This window comes from Pogona vitticeps, chromosome 4, assembly GCF_051106095.1.
Source record: "Pogona vitticeps strain Pit_001003342236 chromosome 4, PviZW2.1, whole genome shotgun sequence".
In the NCBI taxonomy this organism is placed as follows: domain Eukaryota; kingdom Metazoa; phylum Chordata; class Lepidosauria; order Squamata; family Agamidae; genus Pogona; species Pogona vitticeps.
Genome location: NC_135786.1, coordinates 135,662,166 through 135,683,905, shown reverse-complemented (window position 1 = coordinate 135,683,905; position 21,740 = coordinate 135,662,166). Strand labels below are relative to the sequence as shown.

The following is a 21,740-nucleotide window of genomic DNA, read 5'->3' as shown; positions in this document are numbered from 1 at the left end:
TTAATATTACGGCCACTGCATATATACAGAACTAGGGGAAGCACACTGTGCTTTAAAGTGTAAGCAAAAAGAAAAAAATAGAATACCAAGGAATTTATAGTTTTACGGTGTGGAAGACAACAAAGGAAGGAGACAAGGGTGAGGCCAAGATGAACAAGATGAATATGAACAAATGCTATCATTCATACTTCTTATTTGTTATTATTAGTAGTAACTTTTCTGCTGTGTGTATAGCATCTATAGAGAGCAGCAATGGGGATACTCTCCCCCAAGAATACTGTACTATTTTAATGTGTACAGACCGACACACTATGTTATAATGGTGCATACTATGCATATGGTTTATACGAATCAGGCTCCCTTCCCGCCCCCACCCCCCTCGCCGCCCAAATTCCTCTGAATAATCTTGTGTGAAATTTACTTCCTCATTTCAGCACCTTGGTATTACTTTGCACTGTTTCAGTGTAACAATAAGTAATTTTGCTGTGATTGCATTAAAAAATAACTACCCTAACCCTATGTACAGAAAGGAGCAATTCAGGAAGTCATTTCAAAGGGCAAGTTACTTCTCAGGAATTTTCCCCAGCCAGGTTCATGAGGACACAATAAAACAGGCTGAGTCTGTAAACAGGGTTTAAAGACACAGAAGCCCTAAAATGGTTTCATCATGCCTTGCCTGGGCCAAGTAGACAGGATGGCGCTGCGCTTGTATCTTTTTTAGATTGTGATTATGCTGTGGTTTGATTCGCAGCATTTATTACATTTGAAATCACAGCCAGTGCTCACACAGGGACATGAATTGATTTGGGAGTTCAGCTTTCATACTTGATGCAAAGCAAGTCACATTCCAGATCATAGTCTTCCTTCTTTCCTTTGGTCCTGCCTCTGCTGTTCCATATGGTTTTAAACTATTGGCATGATAAACTGTGACCAGAAATGAGGTAATTCTTGCTTGTGTTAAAATAAAAGGGGGAAGGTGTTGATCCCTGTTATGGAATCATTCTGATGTGTGAATTATGATGTATTTTGCAAAATTACTTTTCAAAATTTTGATGTTGACTGTTTTTGACAAATGTAGTAGTCTGAAGCTTTGAATGAGAAAGCGGCTTCACAGAGAATCATAAAAGAATCAGCAGAGGCAGGACCACTTTCAGATCTATCATGTAATTAACAACATATAAGCTTTTGATTCACAACAAAAGGGCCTTCCCACACAATCTGAAGCTTAGTGTGTTTGACAGGATTCAGGAGTGCTACCTGATCCTCCACATTAAAATCATGGTGCTTTGCTTCTGCATGCCCCCACTCCCCTGGCCACAACATGATGACCCAAGTGCCTGCAGTACTTCACCAAAACACCACATAAAGACATGGCCCCTGTCTTTACAAGTCTGTATCACAACTAACTTGAAAAAGTAGAGTTTTTTTTTCTCTGCTCCAGCAGCAGAGAGAAAAAATTGCTCTGAGAGCAAAAAGGGCTGAACCAATTCAAATCAGTCTTTGTGTCACATGGTGAGTAAAAAAAATACTTCAAATCCATCAATTTTATAAGGGGAGCAAATCCTGGGTTTTTGACCGTGTAGTTGCACTCTTCCAAAATACTGTTGCAAGCAGGACTAATAAAATATGGAAAGGCAACATGGGAAACAGTGGATTGCAACAATACTTTACTTTTATTGGACTTTTACCCCGCCCGCCCCCCCAGACAAAGTCTACTTGGGGCGGCTTACATGAATAAAACAGGAACAATATAACATACATAGTAAAATCCTACAAACTTATTTCTATATACATTTTCAAGATTCTGCCAAGTGAAAATGAGCAAGGTTGGCATAAAGGTCTCATACAACTGCAGTTATCATCTCTAACAAGGTTGATGATACTGTGCACCACTTGCAATCCCCATCCAAACCTTCACACCAACGAAATGTCTATTTTGATAACTGTATCAAAATTACAAAATTGTCTTCTTATCATCTGCAATGTTGTTTCTCCTTGTATATGAAATAGGAAGGAGTCCTGCACAAAGGCGACATCTCTCCCTCAGGCACCAAACATTCTGCTGTGTCCTGTCTTAACAGAGTTGTGCTGACGTCAGGATTCCAGGAACAGCTTTGGCTCTTGAGCTTCAAAACTTGAACTTCAAAAGCCAACATCTGGAGCTTCATGCAAGACATATGCTCAGAATTAAGTAACTCTGAGCACAGGGACTTGTTCTGGCTACCATGACAGACCTCCACTCATGGCCCTTTAATGCAAAGAGACATTCCTAGGTAACAAAATGTAAACAGTTTGGGGAATGATTTTGTGGTTGCTATTTTTCAAATATTTGGGAGTCAGAAGTTCTTGCTGCTCAATTACAAATCACCCAGAAAGTAGCTGCCTGGCTACTGCTGCTGCTTTGCTATGTTGGAGAATTCCACCAGGCACAGCTCTCCTCTCTTCAAGTTTACTGCTGCGATCCTAGCAAACTAGCGTGATTTTGTCTGAAACAGAAGCAGAGATTCTCAAGCTGCTCCACTCTGTGTCCTGGTTTTGTGCACCGAGACCAACAGAAGAGAAACAGGCTTGCCATATGATTCCTCCAACCAGTCCTCTTTCGTAGATCAGTTTCCTGACTTAGTAAATAAATCATCAGTGCTCTGCCTGTTCCCCCTCCCCCTTTTGCCTTGTGGGCTTTGTCCTCAACTTTTGGAATGTGGTACGCTCTATATAATATAGATGAGGTTATCTCATAAATCAGAAGCTTGATAGCCACAGCCAGAATATATTGCATACAGTACTACATTTATTCAGAGCCATAATATTAGCAATCACTCCCTCTCTTCTGCTCTTTTGCTATACATTCCTGCACCGTGTATGGAAATACTGTAGTTTTCTAAGCACATATTTTAGTTTTGGGGTGGGCAGGTTGCCTTTAGGAGTTCAAACTAGCAGCTTCAGGTGTTGCTGCCCCGGCAGCCTTTTTCCTCAGCCTTCCAATCCTCCTCAGGGTTTGACATCACAGCATTCACAGGCCGTCTCTTAGTAACCAAAGAACTCAGCAGAAGCACAAGCTGGAAAGAGTCGTGGTGGGAGCCCTGATGCCAGCCTGCCTCCCAGCCGAACTGGAGGCTTGGCTGGGGAATGATAGAAGCTCAGAATGGGAAGGAACTGGAAGAAGATTTGGAGGATCTGGGAGGCATCAATGAGAAACTCATAAGGCAACACCAACTTCCGCTTTCAGCACAGTCAGCCTTCAGCTACATCCCACCTCGACGCAATGACCCCATTGAACTCAGCTATTTTCACCAAGAGAGTAAGGTGTGTCCAGAATGAAAAAAAGGGAAGAGGGGAGGATCTGAATGGGTGGTAGTGGGAAGAAACATATTGGAAGGTGGGTTTCTGGAAAAGAATCACCCAAAACCTTTCGGGAGCTTGCACCAAATTCAGACATGTGGCAGTAGTTTTATTTGTCCTCTAGGAAAACTGCCATCTTGTTTTATAGCATTTTCTGTTGGAATTAGCTCTCAATTAAGTTGTTTGGAGAATGCTAAAACTACCAATGATCATATTATTGGATTTTCCTCTTCCCTTATTCGCATTATCTTGAACATTACTGCCCTCCCAGTCAAAAAGTGCAGCATTTCAATTTTGCGACAAAAGCAAGGATTTACTATTAGCATTAATAGTGGTATTTACGATATAGTTTGCTTCTCTCGAGGATGCTCAGATCAACAAATAATGTGCAATATAAAAAGAAAAGGGGAAAAATTGGGAAAAAGAAAAAAATATTAAAGATAGGTCACAAATAATTTTGAAAGCAACACACCTGGTGGAACGATTAAGATTACAAGAATCTCAGTAAGGTAAGGACAGAACTAGCTGTGGGAAGGAGTTCCACAACTGAGATGCTTCTGTAGAGAAACCTCTTTTGTGTACAGGTGCTCACCTGTCATCCTCTTCCTGAGATTCCTTAAACACACTGATTATTTTAATTGCTATCAGTATCTCACCCAAAATGTGAAGCCCATTCACATATGTGTCTGGCTGAGGTGACCTTATCCCTAAAGTTCACAAGTGCAGATTACTGCTCCAAGCAGGTGTGAGAAACCTGTGGCCCTCAAAATGCTGCAGGATATAACTCCCTCCAGCTCCAGCCAGCACTGCCAATGGACAGGAGGATTTTACTCCAATGACCTCTGGAAGGCAAAAGGTGTTCCCTACCCCTGGCTTAGGACAAGAGCCGCTCCTCCAAGCATGCCTTATCCCAGATGTGTCATGTCAGAGTTTACCTTCTAGTTTCCCGCAATATGTGGACAGCTGATAGTCCAGATTTTAATGTTAAGAAAGATAGCTGTGAGCAGAAGGTCTTCCCATATCTAAAATTATGGATAAAATATCTACATATGTAGATAGAGAGATTCATGTTTTCTGTTTCTCACATATGGCTAGACAGTGGGATCACCCATTGTGATTGGCAGTTAAGTTCAAGACAAGCTTTTTTTAAAAAAAAAAACACTGTCATATATTGTCTAAATAGTACTACAGTAGATGACCTTGAAAGAATTTTTTCCGTGTATAATACACCCCCATGTATAAGACCCCCCTTTTCTAACCCAGAATTTCTTTCTTCAGAAGAAAGTGGAGGGGGAAAGCAGGAATCATCAAAGCAATTCATCAAAGCAATTTCTACTTTTCTACTTTTCCCCTCCACTTTCTTCCAAGGAAAGTGCTTTCTCCCTCCAGTTTCCTCACAAGAAAGTGTTTCCCCCTTTCACTTTCCTTGCAAAAAGTGGAGGGGGAAAGCAGGGATCAAAGCACTTTGATCCCTCCCCCTTATTTCTGTGTATAAGACGACCTAAATTTTTAATATTAATATTTTAGAAATGGGCTAGTAAAAGTGGTATAGGTTAGGTCATATGTCACGCAGATTTGTTGTCCAGAGGAAAATAATAGCCAGGAGCAGAAGTGCCACAGGGAATGGCCAGTGTTTCCTTCAGCACTTGCTGTCTGAGGTAACTGGCTTACTTTGCCTAATGGTGAGGCCAGCCTTGTGAAACAGCCTCAGTCACACAATTAAAGAGACTCATAGTTCTCTTCTGCCCCATACTAATCCCTCTGCATATGGAAACTGCCCACAGTGGATTCAAATTACTATTATCTATCAGTGTCATTAGTATGCGCTTCTGTAATGTTTCCTCTTTCCAATTAATAATATGGTGTTTCTTCCCCCGCCTTCTTTATTTTAAGCCAGGAATTGTTTCCATGTATGACTGCATCTTTAAAAGACCCGTTGGCTATGATCCAAAACTTCATCGGTGTGATAGAGAACATGCAAAAAGCAAAGGACTTCATATTAACAATGAGGTGATCATTGCGCTGACTCTATTGATTAGGTTGTACAGTTTGAAATTCTGATGGCAACCATGTTGTTACCTTTCCTTCAGTTATGGTACCCAAGATAAGAGCAAGTACTGCATGCTGTATTAAAATGCCTTAATCAAAACTTAGCATCTTCAGGTCAGAATCTTATGCATCTTTACTGAGGAATAGGTACCATGGAGTTAGATCAAATGAAACTACCCTAGGAGCGCAACACATAACAACTGGGCATGTCAGGAAGTCTTTAATTCCAATCCTATCTCGCTCAGGAAACTCACTGGACAACTTTAATCAAATTGCTGTTACAGCTGGATCTATTTTTTAGGGTTCTTCTGAAGGTAAAACTGAAAGGACAAAAATGTAAAGATGTCAGAGGTTCTTTCAGGGCATCAATATATACGTGTGGCACCAATGAATGTTTTTATAAAGGGTGAATAGACCAGCGTTATGCAGTATTGTACAATTCAAACTTGCAAGATCCACTAGGTTCTAGTCCCTGTTGAGCCACAAAAACTCAGCAGGTGACCTCTCTGCCTCTCATCACCACTGTTGTGAGAATGAAGTGGTGGAAATGCAGGCTATAAAGTAAGCAACCCAACTTGGATTTAAGCACAATCTGAAGTACTGGCAATGCGTTCCAAACAGAAATTGTATTCTGTGCATGCTCTTAGCGTGTGTCCCATCTCCCTGCAAGCACACTTTTCCTTGGCTGCTTTCTCCCTTCTGTGCCACATCATGGACCATCACTGATGAGATCAGGGAAACATCACAGATGAAATCTCCCTAGATTTTACAGGGAGAGCAGGAAGAAGGTGCCAGAGGGCAATTTGGTCGTGCGTTAGCGCCCTTATTGTCAGTTCCAGTCAGACACTGCCACCAGCAGGAAAGAGCACCCTCCTAGCAATGGATACATGCATCCCAGTTAGTGCCAACTGCCCAGCTCTTGTGAACACTGCTGCTGTCTCTGTTGCCACGGATCTACAGCCACAAAATAGACCGTACATTCTTGAACATTTTCTGTTTACTTCTTTATATATACGTCCCTAAACCACTTTTCGACATTAACGTGCTCATGAACTCATTTCCTGAACTGAGGCTAGAGATGCTCATCACAACACCCCTCATCTCCTCCCCACGGTGCCAGGGTTTTCCTTGGATGGAGAAATGTATCCTTTTTTTAAGCAGGTGTTGTTTAAAATGGGCTTGCATAATCTGAAGAGTTGAAAGATTTGGGAGCAGTTTGTTTGATCAATTTATGGTTTCCTTGTTGCACTTGAAAACAAAGCCAATTATCTCAGAGATGGCTTGCTTCTGTTTGAGATTCTTCCAAATGGAACTTACACGCTAGAAGGAGCTCAGCAGGTCACAGAACTGCCATTCTAGGCAGGCAACGTCACACTGAGCATTGCATTTAGTTTTACCCTTTGTTGCATCTGTTTTTTTTTCATCCCAGAGACCTGACATTTCAAAATATTCTTACAGGAAAAAGCAAGGCCCGTGGCCGTTTTGTCCTCCTCTGAATATGGGCGACGCATCGAAAATCCCGTGGATGAGCATTCTCGAGACCACGTACGCATTAACCGCATACAGGCAGAATTTTACAGAAAAAATGGAATAACATGCTTGATAGAAAAATCCACCAGAAGTGCTGATCCAACCTAAGGCTGTCAATGGCAATCCAGAGCAGGAAGGTCTGCTTTTACCTGCTGTCAATTCAAACAGAACATCGTGACTCTGCTGCTCAGTTCTTCCCTAAAATTCAGTCACCTATGCCTTTTTTAAAAAAAGAGACACTCACTGCATTTGGACATTTGCATAACTAGGAACCTGCATGAATGCTGCACTCATGCACACAGCATAATATCAGAAAATAAAACTCATGGAAGTCTCCACAGCTACTTACATAAAAAGTGATTTCAGCCTTTCTTTTTTCAGAGAAAAAACCCGCTTGCTAAAGTAGCCACATATTTCATCAGTGGGGAGCCATCTCCTTTACTTGTTGTGACCTACTAAAAATATGGCAGTTTACAGCTTTGATTCATAAAGCGATCAAGAATGAAGCAAGTGGAAGCGCCTTTTCTTGTTTAATAGGTTTTCTCTTTTGGAAACAAACCCCTATCTTGTAAATTGCAACCATGTCTAAATACAGCAAACAATAAACACCTTCATCTCTGTGTTTTTGCATTGCTCAAATAATGAATCTGCAAATACTAAAAATCCTAGTTGAAAAGACGTGTGTTTAACTGAATGCCACATTCAACAGGACTAGACATCAAGGCTGCATATGTATTATCTCTCACAAAGTAAAATGCTGCACATCAGCACCTGTACTGGCTCTGCTTTAACTGGATATTCATCACAGTTCACAATACAGTATGTACTCGCCATGCACATGTCCTACATGACACTTTTATTTAATTTCATGTATCTTTAAAGTAGGAAGACATAACCACCAGTATCCTGTTCCATACTGCTCCAACTGCAAAAGCCGCCACAGTTGGGGTGCTACGTAAGGTATGTAAGCTGAATACTGGCCAACGATGGCAAGAGGGGCTATTCTGCTTACGCAAAGCAACCAAGGCCAAGTTAGAAAGCTGAAGGTGGTTTTTTTACTGGTTTTTCTGCTGCCACTCTGTGTGTGAATGAAAATCCCCCTCTACACCATTTGCTGTCTGCAGCAGAAGTGGGAACCATTCACATCTGCTTTTTCAAGATTTCATCAGGATTTCAGAGAGAGAGAAAAGGGTGTTTCCCCACACAACCCCAGCCAAAATCTGCCCCCTCCCCAGAGGAACAGTAACCAAGACATACCCAACTTTAAGATGCATTTAGCCCTCAAAAAGCCTTTCCACAGTAAGTAACCTTGTGCATTTCTGAGGGTGGTTCTTTATGCTTTCAGGAGGGTGTGTGTGTGTGTGTGTGTGTGTGTGGGAATCCAAACAACCAGACACTTGATTATTCAAATGACACTCGCTTTAATTTCACAGCAGTATATTCATGCTCAAAATTAAGCTTAGTTGCACTTTAGTATTTCTTGGCACTTTCTACTTTTGTATCAGTGAAGGACAGAAGCAGAAAATAAGATAAAATTAATCCCCATAATTCCTTTTTAAAAATCAGTGCAGCTTACCACGTCCATCATTTAAACAATGAGCACATAAACCCCAGTCTCCACAGAGAGCTGAGAATAATTTTGATCCTGCTTTAACACAGCTGAATCTATATCAGTTAGGAAATAATTTCTTGTGCAGATATTCCAGTACCTCCTTTCTGCAGTTCAACGGCTCTAACTCAAAAAAAGGGATCTGAAAGTTAAATAAGGAGTTTGTTACTCAGAGTTAAGTTAGGAATCCATTACTCAATTTGGCAGGGAACTTAATTAGACCAATTTTCTCATACATTTTGCATGAACAGGCCAAGAGGGTAAAATGTTTTTACACTGGTTCCCTTCCATTAAGCTAGATACCTCTGTGTTTAACTTCCTCAAAGACAGACATCTTCCCAGATGCATGTGAGATAGTACCATACGGATCTTATCCTGTATCAGCTTACCTGACCGTTATACAATACTGCACTGTAAAATCTCTTACTGACACCAAGGCACAAGGAACCTGTAGCTCCTCTCACCCGTTCCCTCCAGGAACCTGCAACTGGTCTAGGATCCCTTGCCATTGTAAGCGTATTTCCACATGCACTGGACAGCAGTAAGGAAAACAGGACTTCAGAAAAAGCAGTACGTAGCACATCTTCTCCTGCTTTTGTGGGAGACTGTAAAATATGGTTGTTGCCAGAATTTGAGGTGCAAGGGGGAAACTGACTGGAGTATTGCTTGGTTTACCCAACAGTCAGCAGTGGAAGACTGCTATTCTACGTAGGATACCAGCTGCTATGGAATATAAGTAGAGGGTGCTACTGCATATAGGCATTGCTCTGAGATTTCCCAAAGGCATCTGGTTGGCCACTGTAAAGGCTGTTGTGCTAATCAGGCTTCAGTTCGATCTAGTATGACTGTTCTAAGCAAAGGTACAATGGAACTCAATGGAACTAACTCACTTTACAGGAGATGCTGAATGATAAAACATCCAAGCAGTAGGACCTAGGTTTAATCTGCAGTATATGTAGGTAGGAGAAATAGTCTCCTAGAGGGGCCAGTGAAAGGGCATGGTTCAGGATAAGGTTGTCTCTTTCCCATCTCTGACATTCAAAGCTGGTGAGCTCTTTGGAGAATCCATAGACAGAGTGCTACCAGCCCCCCTTCCCTCCATGCATGAAGGACAGTAGTAGTTCATAGCTGTGCAGTGAAGGACAGCTTGACATGCAGAATGTATATGCGGTCAGCTCTTAGAAGCCCACACCTCTGGAAAGTGGTCAAGGTGGCAATGCCGACTTCTGGATGTTCAAGAAGGGAGGCAGGCTGGGAACAATTTCCTATGAGAACTCCATGCTGTGCATGACAATTTGTCCCTTGGAAGGTACAGCTGACATTTTCAGCACAGCGTGGTAAAGAGGTTATTGGATTTCCAACATTTTGAAGACTCACCTGCACAACTTTATAACCAAGGAGCTGCAGGTGTCTTTGTTTAACGGCTTCTCTGCCAAGAAGATGGTGACTGTTGAAGCAAAATCGCTCTTGGTCATCAATGCAGAGAGCTATTCTGATAATTAAAACACAGAATATAATTAAATCTATATATTAAATATAATTACATGTATTAATTAAATCTCTCTCTCTCTCTCTCTCTCTCTCTCTCTCTCTCTCTCTCTCTCTCTCTCTGCAAGTCAGTTTTAGGTACTGAACTTGAACGTAGTGCATTTATGCAAGTCTAAGGGCCAATTATGACATTGATTCTCAACTGGTGCACCCTACACCCAAAAGCAATCTGGGTGGGATGCCTTGTAACAACTGTCAGGAATTCATTCTTCATGACCCCATGCACTCTTGCAAAGCATGACTTGTGACTTTAAAATTTATTATCTTTCTGTTTTTAACAGTTTCATAACATGCTTTATAGTGTAATTTATACACTGCAGTGTTATTACTATTATGACAATGTTCAGCTATTAATGGAATTGTTATTTTTTGTTTCCATTTGTTCTCAACAACAGTATTATTTTGGGGAATATTTAAGGGTTATTTTTAATGCCCTTAAAACTTAATGCCAATAAATACAATAATGCTACAATAAAAGAAATCCTATTGACCAAACATCTTCAGAAAGAGAGGGCTTTTTGTTTTGGTCATGGTGGGACCCAGGCTCTTTCATGCTGACTGGTGATTCAGCAAGAGCAGAATCCTTGAGATACAGAACAACTGGATGTGCAATAATCTTGTATCAATAGGAGGGGCACACATTCTTGCATTCTGGTGCAGAAAGAAAGTAGTACACCGCTCACACCAGGAAGGGGGAACGAACCTTGGTTCTGCTTATGGGAGGACAGCAGTGCCTAGCAAGGACGTCAAGTCCCAATAGGGCACCATGGCAGCTAAAAGGCCCACTGCTGCTCTTGCCTCAACCAGAAGCGGTCCATGGGGGAAAACCTCCAGTTACATGTGCCCTACACCAGGAAAGAGCACCACCTTCTCCCTCTCCTTCGCAAACTATCCATGATTCCTCCTTTGGCAGCACCCCTCAGGAAGAGAAGGGAGAAAGGGAGCACCCTGAACCTCTTTCAGCTGGTTTGGGTGCGAGAGCAGAGAAGGTAACAGCAAACAAGCTGCAGTCCCAGGCCTTTTTCCAGAGTGGGAGAGAGAGGAACAGTGGGAGGCTGAGAACTCTTTCCAGGTTTCATACAAGTGGGGTCCTGAGCAGGAACAGATTTTAATAATAAGACCATAATAAAAAATGATCATCTGGCCACATAAATGCACTAGCTATGTCATCATTATGATCAGTCAGAATAGGCAGTTTCCTACAATGGCTTAAAATCAGCATTTAAAATAGAAACATGTATTGATAGATAGAAAAAAAACCAAATGTTACACCACCTTCACCACTATCCCTCCCCCACCTGGAGAAGGGAGCTCTGTTTAAAACAAGCCCCAGGTTAATACACCTGTGAAGACAAGAGCCCTCAACAGTTTAGATCCTTTACCTTTGCCAAGCCTCCTCACTGTTGTTAGCCATCAAGACCAATCCTTCTTCATCGAGTTTAATCTCAATATCTGGTGTGACAAAGGGACAAGAAAAATTGAAGATTTTTTTTCCCTGCAGCTATTCCATTACTTGCACCTCTTTTTTACTGATACTACTACTAAACCCAGAAATATGTCAGCATTTGCCATCTTATCTGTCTGCAACAGGAGGAATTCTTGACAAACCTCTTGATGGTCATCTGCACAACATGATAGGCACTGTATTCAGTAAAGATTATGAGACTTGTTTTAGGAAACATTTTAATTTAAAAAACTATCTTATAAAACATTTGACTATTAACAAAACAAGAAGGTAGAAGGATTAGTCTGTGTCCTAGTTCTAATTTAACCAGGGAACATGTGGATGATATTGGAAAGGAAACAACTGAAGGGGGAGAGGAGAGGATTTCTTCTCATGAGATGTACCCCTTTGCGAAAGACAGATGTACAGGGACTGCTCTACTGCAAGGAATGAGACAGGACCATCAATGTCCCTGCTGGAGCACTGTCCCTTTCACCGAGATCAAGTGGAGAACCTAAACTGGGAAGGGCTAAGATGAAATGGAGGGTGACCAACTCGGCTGGGGAAAGTAGAACCGGGACCAAATAAAATTTAAAAAAAATGCTGTAAAGGGCAGGAATGAAGGAGGATGAGGGCTATGTAAGGCAAGCGGAGCAAAAGAAAAGTTGCAGAAGCTGATGAAGCGGGTTCCCGTAAAGGACCAAAAGCCCTTCCCCTGGATGGGAATGGATTTGGCTAGAAAATCAATGTATGAACAAATGGGAGCATTTGATAGTACCCAAAGAGGAGGATGAGCAAAGGAGGCGAGAGGTGAAACCAGTCAAGTCCTCCTATTGAGGTAAGAAAGAGGCAAGAGCGTGGGGGTAGAAGGATTAGAGAGGAGAGGGTGAAAATTGGCAGCGAAAAACGAGAGAAAGCCAGATAGCTGAGAACCCCGAGGACAGAGGACTGCAACCCACTACTGTGGGAATATTCTGACCCGGGAGCAGAGCCGAGCTGAGCTGGGCAGAAATACGTGGAGCAGATGGGGTGCCCCTGTTGTCACTATCACCAGGCCCGACAGTGATGGACGTTCCTTTCAATAAAAAGTCTGGACAGTTGGAGTTGAATGTCAGCAGCCCATTTATGGAACAAGAAAACAACTCCTTCCTTGTGCAGTTGCGTGAGGAAGAGAACCATTTCATGCCTGTTGATGGTAACAATTTTTTGGACTTGCCAGAAATAAATATTGAAGGTTTGGAACCCCAAAACATGTCATGATAAAAAAAATCCTACAAGGGAAATACAGAGACCTTTAATAGAGCTGGAGACAAGAACCCTCACACCTACACATTTATTGTCAAAGTTCACTTCCGCCTGGAAGGTCACATGACGGGACTACATGCTGGCAGGGCACAAAGCATACCTTTACAACCTCCTCTCTTTTTGCAACATCCCTTTCTACAAGGCAATGTATACCAGAGGTTAGCATGCTGGATTGGGACCCAGGAGAGCCAGGTTCAAATCCTTATTTTGACCCAGGGAGTAAATTTAGGGCTGAGCTTCTGCACAGAATTGTTGTGCAAATAAAGTAGGGGTAGGAATAAGGGCGACTTTGTGCTTCTTGGAAGAGAGGCAGGACATAAATGACCCAGACGGACAAACACTGCTCTTTCTTTTCCTTTCTGTCCAACAAATTGCCAAGAGAGGGACAGATCCCTCTTGCCACAGTTTGGACCCGATTGCTTGTGAGGGGCTTGTGAAATCAGGCCAAGTGGAGCAGGTTACCTTTCACTGGGATAAGGCATGTGAACCAAGCTGACGCCCACACAAAAAGCTGCTTATGACTACAACCCTTAAGCCCTCAAACAAGTAGGTGCACTATGCCTTTATGGTGACTGAAGAAGCAACTGGCAAGAGATACTCAGGCTTATAGAAGACTGGATCACTACTTAGGAAAAGCATCTGCCTGCTAGCTGAGTGCTTGGCCCAAGACCCAACCAAACCCTGCAACTGTTGGGAGGGATTGGAGCAAAATTACAGGGCATTAACCATTAACATGCAAAAACAGCTACCCTAAAATCAGTAGTCATTTGTGCTTACCTATAGTATAGCCAGAGGGTGTCAATACACTGGAGGCAAAATAATATCTAGCACCCAGGAGTTCAACCAGGCCAGCCTTCACTTTGTTGCTCAGCTGAGTGTTTGCCAATGACTCCAGTGAACAGTCTGGAGTGAGAAAGGACTTGACTTGATATTTGGAAAGGAGCTGGAGATGCTATTAGCACAGGAAGAAAAACAATAATAACAACAAAGAAAGTTGCTTACTGTAAGTTGGACAAATGTAGATAAATATGCATGTAAATAAATATCCAGTGCAGAGGTTCCCAGCCTTGGGTAACCCAGTTCTCGGACTGCAACTCCTAGAAATTCTGGCTAGAAAAGTGACAGTGGTGCCTCAACTTACAAACGTCCTGACTTATGACCATTTTGAGTTACGACCAGCTCCAGCCGCAAAATTTTGCTTCTACTTGCTGCCGGAGCTTCGAGTTATGACAGAAAAAAAGGTGGGGAAAAAAGCAGAGGATTCAAATGTACTAACCATCGGTCGGCAAAGAGGCTGCTCCTTTGTAGCTCTTTCGCCCCAATGGTTAGAGAGTGTGCGTCGGAGGAGGCTTCGGACTGCTTGGTGCTGCTTTCTGCTTCTGAGTAAGTACATTTACAGGGTTTTGCAGGGTGGGTTTGAGCTGGGGGGTTATGTTTCTGTGCTGTGATTTTTTTGAGTGCTTGGTGTGTTTTTTGTTTTTGTTTTTTGCCCCAGCACCTTCTGATGGGGCTTGCTGTGTGTTTTTTTTAAATGTTTTCCTCCCCAGCTCTAGTGTGTTCCCATGGGCTTGTATTAGTTTTTTTGGGCTTTGGTGATTTTTTTTCTGCCCCCAACATGTTCTGATGGGGCTTGCAGTGTTTTTTTTTGGGGGGGTGTAATCCCCCCGGCCCCGACGTGTTCTGATGGGGCTTGTAGTGTTTTTTTGTTGTTGTTGTTTTTGGTGAGGTTTTTTTTTTTTTTTTTTTTTTGGCCCTGACACATTCCGATGGGCCTTGCAGTGTTTTTTTGCGGTTTGGTGATTTTTTTTTCAGCCCTGACACATTCCGGTGGGGCTTGTAATGGTTTTTTTGGTAATTTTTTTTCCGGCCCCTATATTTTCTGATGGGGCTTGCAGTGAGGTTATGTTTTTTGGTAATTTTTTTCCTGCCAGAACAGATTAATCACATTCCAGTGCATTCCTATGGAAAATGGTACTTCGACTTATGACCATTTCGAGTTATGACCATCATTCCGGAACAGATTAAGGTTGTATGTCAAGGCACCACTGTAGTGGTGAAGGCTTCTGGGAGTTGCAATTAAGGAAACCTGGATTACCAAAGGTTGGGAAGCACTGATCTAGTGGGCTTCCATAACATCAGCCCAATATGCCCTGAGCATAGCAAAGACAGATTGACATTCTCAGAGGAACTGAGACTAACATTTCCACCAGGGATGGGACTTCCGTATTTTAAGGACTTTCACTCCCCTACATTAGTAAAAACCTGCCAGGCCAAATTATGGGAGGAAAATCCATCAGAGCAGCAGGAGGTGGCACAGCCTTCTCACCTCCCTGTCATTCCTGTCCCATTTTTCTGTTGATCAGGAAGAAAAGTGCCTCACTGGAGAGTATGTAAGTTGTGAGGAATCCTTGAACTTCACAAAAAGTGCATGGAGGTGTGAGTTTTAAAAACTGTGACAGGGAGGCCACTGAGGAGGCCCACCTCCTGCTCTGCAAGCATACCTTCTCCAACAATGCAGAAAAATGGGGTTACAATATTCTTGAAATCCCTCTCTCCCAAAAAAGCAGGGATGCAGCCTAAAGGATCAACAATATCCAATATTCATCTTGATGCTGCTGATTGCTAATAACCAGTACTAGTAACACTGACATTGTTACATAGCACAATTGCTTTCTCTGAATGAACATGCACAGAATCAGGAATATGCACCAAAATACTGGCATTTAAATCATACCTTATGGGATGGACACTCCAGTATAACCGTTAGAAAAAGCTGGGTCAATTGAGAATGAACCATCTCCAGGCAGGGGCCGCCAACTGAGATAACAAAGGAGCACAACAACACATTAAGCCAGATTCTGGGGCCCTTTTTAAAAAGCCATTGCTGTTTTGGGCATAATGGGGTTTTCTGGGGATTGCTCACTCAGGAAACCAGTTCTTCCTTCTGCAGGTGGAAACCCTGCTGGAAACAACAGGAGGCAATCTCCAACTTGCACAACTCCAAGCTGGTGATGCTGGGAGTTCTGCATGGGATTAAGAGGAGTCTGAACATAATATTTAAAAACTATTTGTTACACTTCCATTTAAGTATAAAGCTAGCCCTATCACCATGACAAAGCCTAAAGTACAGGGTTACCAAATCTGTTACACTGGCCACAAAATGTCTCTTGAGTGTTTGCCCCACTTCACTCGTCTACAGACACAATGCCTCCAATTTTTCTGAACCCACTTCTGGCCCCTCACGTGAATGCCAACTCACACATTGCAAGATAACTAATTTAATAGGAAGCAGCAGACTCACTAATGGATATAGATGAACAGGCAGCTGTCCCATTTTTTATTTCTCCTGAACACTCCTATCCTCTTCCTTTCTCAGATCTGAAGCACTGCAACATTCAGGCAACAGAAAGACTGAACACTTCTGATACTTGATACCGGCAGTAACATTCGTATGAGAAAGAAAGAATGGCCTTACTCCGCTCACCTTGTGAATTCATAGCAGAAGTAAGATATAGAGGGAGAACTTCCCAATTCATGGCTCTGAGATTATGTTATACCAGCTCTGAAAATGTCCCAGACAGGGCTAAAGATGTTCCATGCCAGTATTTTTCAAGTGTACCATTTCTGATACTATACAGTCCCTGATACCAGTTATGGAAAGCAATATAGGGTACATTCTGGGATGCCTCCAGTCTCTGCAGAGCAACAGTTTATTTGGGAACCTTTGTATTACTTCATATGAATAGAGGGTATGTCTTACAAGACAGGTAGGGAAACCAGCTCTCCAAGTGTTTCAGCCTATAACTCTACTACTCTTTTATGACTGACCAGACTGGATAAGGCTGTAATCCTAAACAGCCAGGCTGCCTGACCCATGCTCTACTACAAGGGAGCCAGTTTTCAGAAAGGCAGCTGTGTTGGTGTGTGTCAGAACAACAGAAACAAAAAGAAAACATTAGGCATCTTTAAGACTGACACATTGATTTCAATGGAAGCTTTCTTGGACTTTATTTCAATGTGAGCAGACTGAGATTCATGGAAGTTCACACTGTATTAGTCGTAAAGAAGCCACAACACTTTTGCTTTTGTTGGTGTTCCCTTCAAAATGCGCTTGGTAAGGAAAAAAACCAGGAATAGAAAACAAGCTGTTTTCCACAAAGATGGACATCATCTTTCTCTTACAGAAGAACTCCTGGGATTACTGGAAGTACACTTTGTAAACCACCATCATGATAAGAACAGCATAATAGAAACAGAGCTTTGACTTTCTTACCTTGCAACTGTTGCAGAAAATAAGGTCGGAATACTTTTGCTAGAAAATTAAGAGGATAGCGTTCAATAAGAGTGCAGGAGTGCAGAAGGTTCAAGAGTTCACGAGGCTGAAACTCAGTAAAGCGAGACCTTAATATCCTTTCAAGCTTTTGGAAAAGAGATGGGGCACTTGGGGGCAAATAATTGAGTTTCCCAAATGGGACAATCACTTCAGCAATCTGAGTCGCAGTGAAACTGTCAGCGTTGTAAACAAAACGTTCTGCTACTGCATCAAAGATAGTTTTGGAAAGGATGTGCCTTCTGCTGCAATACTGCATAATTTTGGAGATAGCATTGGGATGCATAGTGAAGGCATACTTGGAAACATGGCCTTCTAGAGCAGCTATAAAGAACTGGTCATTGTGTCCAAAATGTATGAAAGCTTCCAGCACGTTTACTAATTCATCATCGGTGAAGTGGGGGACATGCCATGTTGAATGCTCACAAAGCTTTATCACCAAGGAAACTACCTGGGTTTGATCCAGATCAACCAGAGCATTTAATACCATACTTATCTCTCTGGGGCCTAACTTTGAAACTTGAGCTAAAGCAATTTTTTTCATTTTATCTAACAAGTCCTGGTTCTTCCTTTTAACTCCTAGCTTCAGGAATCTGTAGACCATAACCATTTCATCAGCTCCCCAATCTTCAAGGTTTGTACTCTGAAGTTGGCTCATGATTTGTTCCAGCATAGCACAGTCTGGACCCTTCAAGTTAAGTAAGGCTTCTCCAAGAATGCATAGATTTCTAATAGTCATCTGGCCCTTATCAAGACGTTCCTGGCTCTCTGACACCAAGCGAACCACCAAGGTACTATAAGGGTCCATATGCAACTTTATCAAAGTACTCAGCGAATTCACAAGCACAGAATCAGGAAGATTTGTAGATTCTTGTTCTAGCTGGAAGCAAAGAGACTTGAAGACTTCATGCTCCATCATACCCTTAGGATTCAACTTGCCTTTCTCCAAGTGATTATCACACAGCCACTGGAAGACTGATGCCACCATTGTGTTGGACAAACTTCCCAATGAATGTACAAATTTGAAAATGTCTGTGTATGAAGAGAAAGAGTTAATTTCCTTCAAGAACATCTGTTCATCTGTCCATTTGCCATCGGATTTTAAATTATTACTGGTCACTCCATGGAGCTGCACTATTCCCAGTACAGAGCTAGGAGGAGTTCCCAGTTCTATGTGGCAGTTTTTAGAAAACAAGGGTGGAAAGACATTCATGGAGTCTGCTGTTCGCAACATTGAAGAACCACACCACCAGCAACAGAGCCGAAACCGCCTAACTGGGCGAACAAAATAGGTCACAGATATGCTTCTAGATAGAAACTGCCTGCATGCTGGTACTATGGAAGTGCATGCCTGGAAATATCTGAAATTCTTTGAAGCCATCTCAGGTCAGCTTTAAATATTACCCCCTAGGAAAGAAAGGAAGAGAAAACAAAGTCAGATGATACAACATAGGAACGGTTTTGGATCCATTTTTTTTTCCCCCAGACTATTTCCAAATTGTGGATTCTCTGTACAGGCACTGACTCCATGGAGAAATGACACCAGAATATTTTTAAACAAAGGGTTTTGGACGCAGGGGAGTAAAGAGATATAACTGTCATCAGATCCTCAAACTGTTAAATGGTTAACAGACACAGAACATCAGCACCAATATTAAAAAGTACATGTCACAGTCTGTGAAAAGATTTTCATAAAACTTTTACCAGATTACATTATGAACAAATGGAATCAATAATGGAACTGGAGATATTTCATGGCATACTAGTCCAAGATAGACTATCTGTGGGTCACCAATTGTGGAAGATTTGACCCAATATATTATACAGTGGTGCCTTGCATTACGATGTTAATTCGTTCCAGCGAAATCGCTGTAGAACGAAAACGTCGTAATGTGAAAATAAAAAGCCCATTGAAACGCATTGGAACTCCTTCAATGCGTTCCAATGGGATGGAAACTCACTGTCCAGTGAAGATCCTCCATAGGGCAGCCATTTTCGGTGCCTGTGCAGCGAGGAATCCATCCCAGAAAACAGTGGGGAGCCATTTACCCAATGGCCATTTTGAAACCGCCGATCAGCTGGAGGAAAATTGCCATTTTGCGAAGAATCGGTTCCCGAAGCAGGGAACCGATCATCGCAAGCGAAAAAACCCCATTCAGCCCATCATTTTGCAATCGCAAAAAGATTGTCGTAATGCAGTTTCGTCGTAATGCGAGCCTATCGTAAAGCGAGGCACCACTGTATATTGACATCAGAGACTGCTATACAGTTTCCTTGTTAAAAGAGAATGAAGCATGGGAAACTAAAGAAAATTGTGCTTCTTGCTAAAGGAGACACACCAATATGTGACAAAGAATCAAATTTTCTGTGCAGTAAAACCTGACAAATGCAGGAGGAAATTCAGACTATCTCTACAAATCAGCATGAAGAGCTGAAAATATAAGAGTTTGATTGTAGCCCATCAAACTCATTAATGCCATACAGGTAACTGGGCACCTGTACTTTAGTAATATTAATTTGTTCTACAAACAAAGTCTTAATTTTAAGATATATACATATTTCAACATGTACACATATTAACATGTATTCATTATATTCGCGAAGGCTTTCACGGCTGGGATCTAATGGTTGTTGTGGGTTTTTCGGGCTCTTTGGCCGTGTTCTGAAGGTTGTTCTAGGAAGAACAACCTTCAGAACACGGCCAAAGAGCCCGAAAAACCCACAACAACCAACATGTATTCATTCTTATATGTCAATTTTAACAACAATTTCCCCTTTTTATGTTAGTTTGATTGACTATATTATTTTGTTATGGTCTACAGGTTAAGGGACGTGGTGCTGCGGGTTAAACTGCAGAAGCCTCTGTAAGGTCTGTAGATCTTCAGCTGTAAGATCAAATCCACGCGACGGAGTGAGCTCCCGTCGCTTGTCCCAGCTCCCGCCAACCTAGTGGTTCAAAAGCATGTAAATGCAAGTAGATAAATAGGGACCACCTCGGTGGGAAGGTAACAGCGTTCCGTGTCTAAGTCACACTGGCCATGTGACCACGGAAGATTGTCTTTGGACAAACGCTGGCTCTATGGCTTGGAAACGGGGATGAGCACCGCCCCCTAGAGTCGAACACAACTGGACAAAAATTGTCAAGGGGAACCTTTACCTTTACAGGTTAATGTGATAAATATCAATCTGCTATAAGAGAGATCACATTCTAGGAGTTGAAACACAAAGCAGCCCCTACAACGACGAGAGTGATGTGAAAAGAAAGAAAAAACAAGTTAGTCAAAACATCAAATATTATTACTGTCCACAGAATCAACCCTACTGTTTTCTAGGAACTTCAGCTCTGACTTTTTTTTTTTTTTTTTTTTTTTTTTTTTGAAAAGCAAGTTACTAGCCCTCAAGGGCGCGAAACAGATGATGGAAAAGGGGATGATTACTGAAGTGTCAGAAGCCAGAGAAGTGGCGGAACAGGCTTTTCAGCAGCAGGCTTCCAGCATCCCTCCCTGGTCTTTCCCCGTGGCCCGAAGGCGCTGTGGTGTGGAATCGGTGTTGTTCCTATCAGAGACGGCGCGATCGATAATGAGAAGTAAGGAAAGTCGACGGTACCGAATTCGAGGGATGGGTCATCCGGTGCAAGGCAGCCCTTTCCACCCCACGGGCAGGTGCGCGAAAGCACTTACCACCACATGGTCCCTCTTTCACAGGAAGGCGAGAGGGGAAACCTGATCGGGCGCGGCGGTGGGGAGCTGTGCAGACTCAGGCGAGGTGGTTCTGCTCACGATTGTGGAGATATGAGCTTCCCAAAAGTTCGCAGGCCTCGCCAAGCGCCAGCCGCGGCAGAGTTGACGGTCCCCTCAGGAGCCTTCAACTCGCCAAAACCCAGTTATCACGCGCCACGAGGAAGTTTGGGCCTTGTGCCGCTCCGTAACCCTCAAGAAGCCAATCCCGAGGGCTGCATTTAGAATCCTCCTATTGTCGAAGAGGTTACTTCTACTACTCTCCACTAGTCAAGCACCATCCAGAGTGCCGGTACTAACCAGAGACCCAATCAGTTTTTTTCTTTCACTTCCTATTCTCTCCCTTGTTGATCCGTTTCATTGATTGGCTACAATCCCCATTCTGCCCCGCCTCACTCTTAAAAACAGATTCTGAGACTACTTCCTGTTTCCCCTAGAGAAAGAAATGTTAGAGAGTAACGCACTCCTGTAACTTTGTGCCATTCTTTGAAGTTGGTGGCGAGGGAAGCTCGCCTAGTACAGATACCTAGACGGAAAGTGAAAGAGCGTTCAAGGGTTAGTTTGCCTAAAAGAGCTTTTCCAAGCTGGCGCTTTCCACATGAGTTGTGCTGAAACCGCAATCTTTTCTTGCCTGTGGCGATGCTGGTTGCGGGTGATGGGCTTTGAAGTTACTATATCTGTAGCGTAGCTGCCCTGCCATCTGAGATTTGCTTTGATGTCCTCCAGTTTTGTAGATGCGGTTGTTTTTTTGCTGTAGAAACAGAACAAGTGACTTATGAAGAACGCTGAACGGCATAAAAGCTTGGTAGTGGTCGAAATGACTAGATAGGCGGGGTATAAATACAATAA

At 42.6% G+C, this 21,740-nt stretch overlaps 2 protein-coding genes across 3 annotated transcripts; one reads left to right on the top strand and one right to left on the bottom strand.

The window, feature by feature from the left end:
• The first annotated feature begins 100 nt into the window (after positions 1–100).
• Positions 101–7,538, top strand: CFAP90 (cilia and flagella associated protein 90). Its single transcript, XM_020812767.3, has 3 exons — positions 101–3,303; positions 5,233–5,349; positions 6,847–7,538. The coding sequence occupies exons 1-3, from the start codon at positions 3,127–3,129 to the stop codon at positions 7,024–7,026; spliced, it is 474 nt and encodes a 157-aa protein (XP_020668426.2). The 5' UTR covers positions 101–3,126; the 3' UTR covers positions 7,027–7,538.
• A 781-nt stretch (positions 7,539–8,319) lies between these two features.
• Positions 8,320–21,049, bottom strand: FASTKD3 (FAST kinase domains 3). 2 transcript variants are annotated; one of them, XM_020812766.3, is made up of 7 exons: positions 20,835–21,049; positions 17,098–18,561; positions 15,559–15,641; positions 13,602–13,776; positions 11,458–11,527; positions 9,905–10,019; positions 8,320–8,669 (listed from the first exon to the last, which is right to left on the bottom strand). In XM_020812766.3, the coding sequence occupies exons 2-7, from the start codon at positions 18,533–18,535 to the stop codon at positions 8,589–8,591; spliced, it is 1,962 nt and encodes a 653-aa protein (XP_020668425.3). In that variant the 5' UTR covers positions 18,536–18,561; positions 20,835–21,049; the 3' UTR covers positions 8,320–8,588. The 2 variants fall into 2 exon arrangements, with proteins under 2 accessions (XP_020668425.3, XP_072854551.2); XM_072998450.2 differs by lacking the exon at positions 20,835–21,049 and adding an exon at positions 19,116–19,241.
• Between the last annotated feature and the right edge of the window lie 691 nt (positions 21,050–21,740).

Excerpts from the sequence above, each read along its gene's own strand:
- CFAP90 (XM_020812767.3), top strand. The coding sequence starts at position 3,127 with ATGATAGAAGCTCAGAATGGGAAGGAACTGGAAGAAGATTTGGAGGAT. Across the intron at positions 3,304-5,232 it reads ATTTTCACCAAGAGAGTAAG|CCAGGAATTGTTTCCATGTA; the intron begins GTGTGTCCAGAA and ends CTTTATTTTAAG. Across the intron at positions 5,350-6,846 it reads GACTTCATATTAACAATGAG|GAAAAAGCAAGGCCCGTGGC; the intron begins GTGATCATTGCG and ends ATATTCTTACAG.
- FASTKD3 (XM_020812766.3), bottom strand. The coding sequence starts at position 18,535 with ATGGCTTCAAAGAATTTCAGATATTTCCAGGCATGCACTTCCATAGTA. Across the intron at positions 13,777-15,558 it reads TGGAGTGTCCATCCCATAAG|CATCTCCAGCTCCTTTCCAA; the intron begins GTATGATTTAAA and ends CTGTGCTAATAG. Across the intron at positions 10,020-11,457 it reads AGTGAGGAGGCTTGGCAAAG|AATAGCTCTCTGCATTGATG; the intron begins GTAAAGGATCTA and ends TTTAATTATCAG.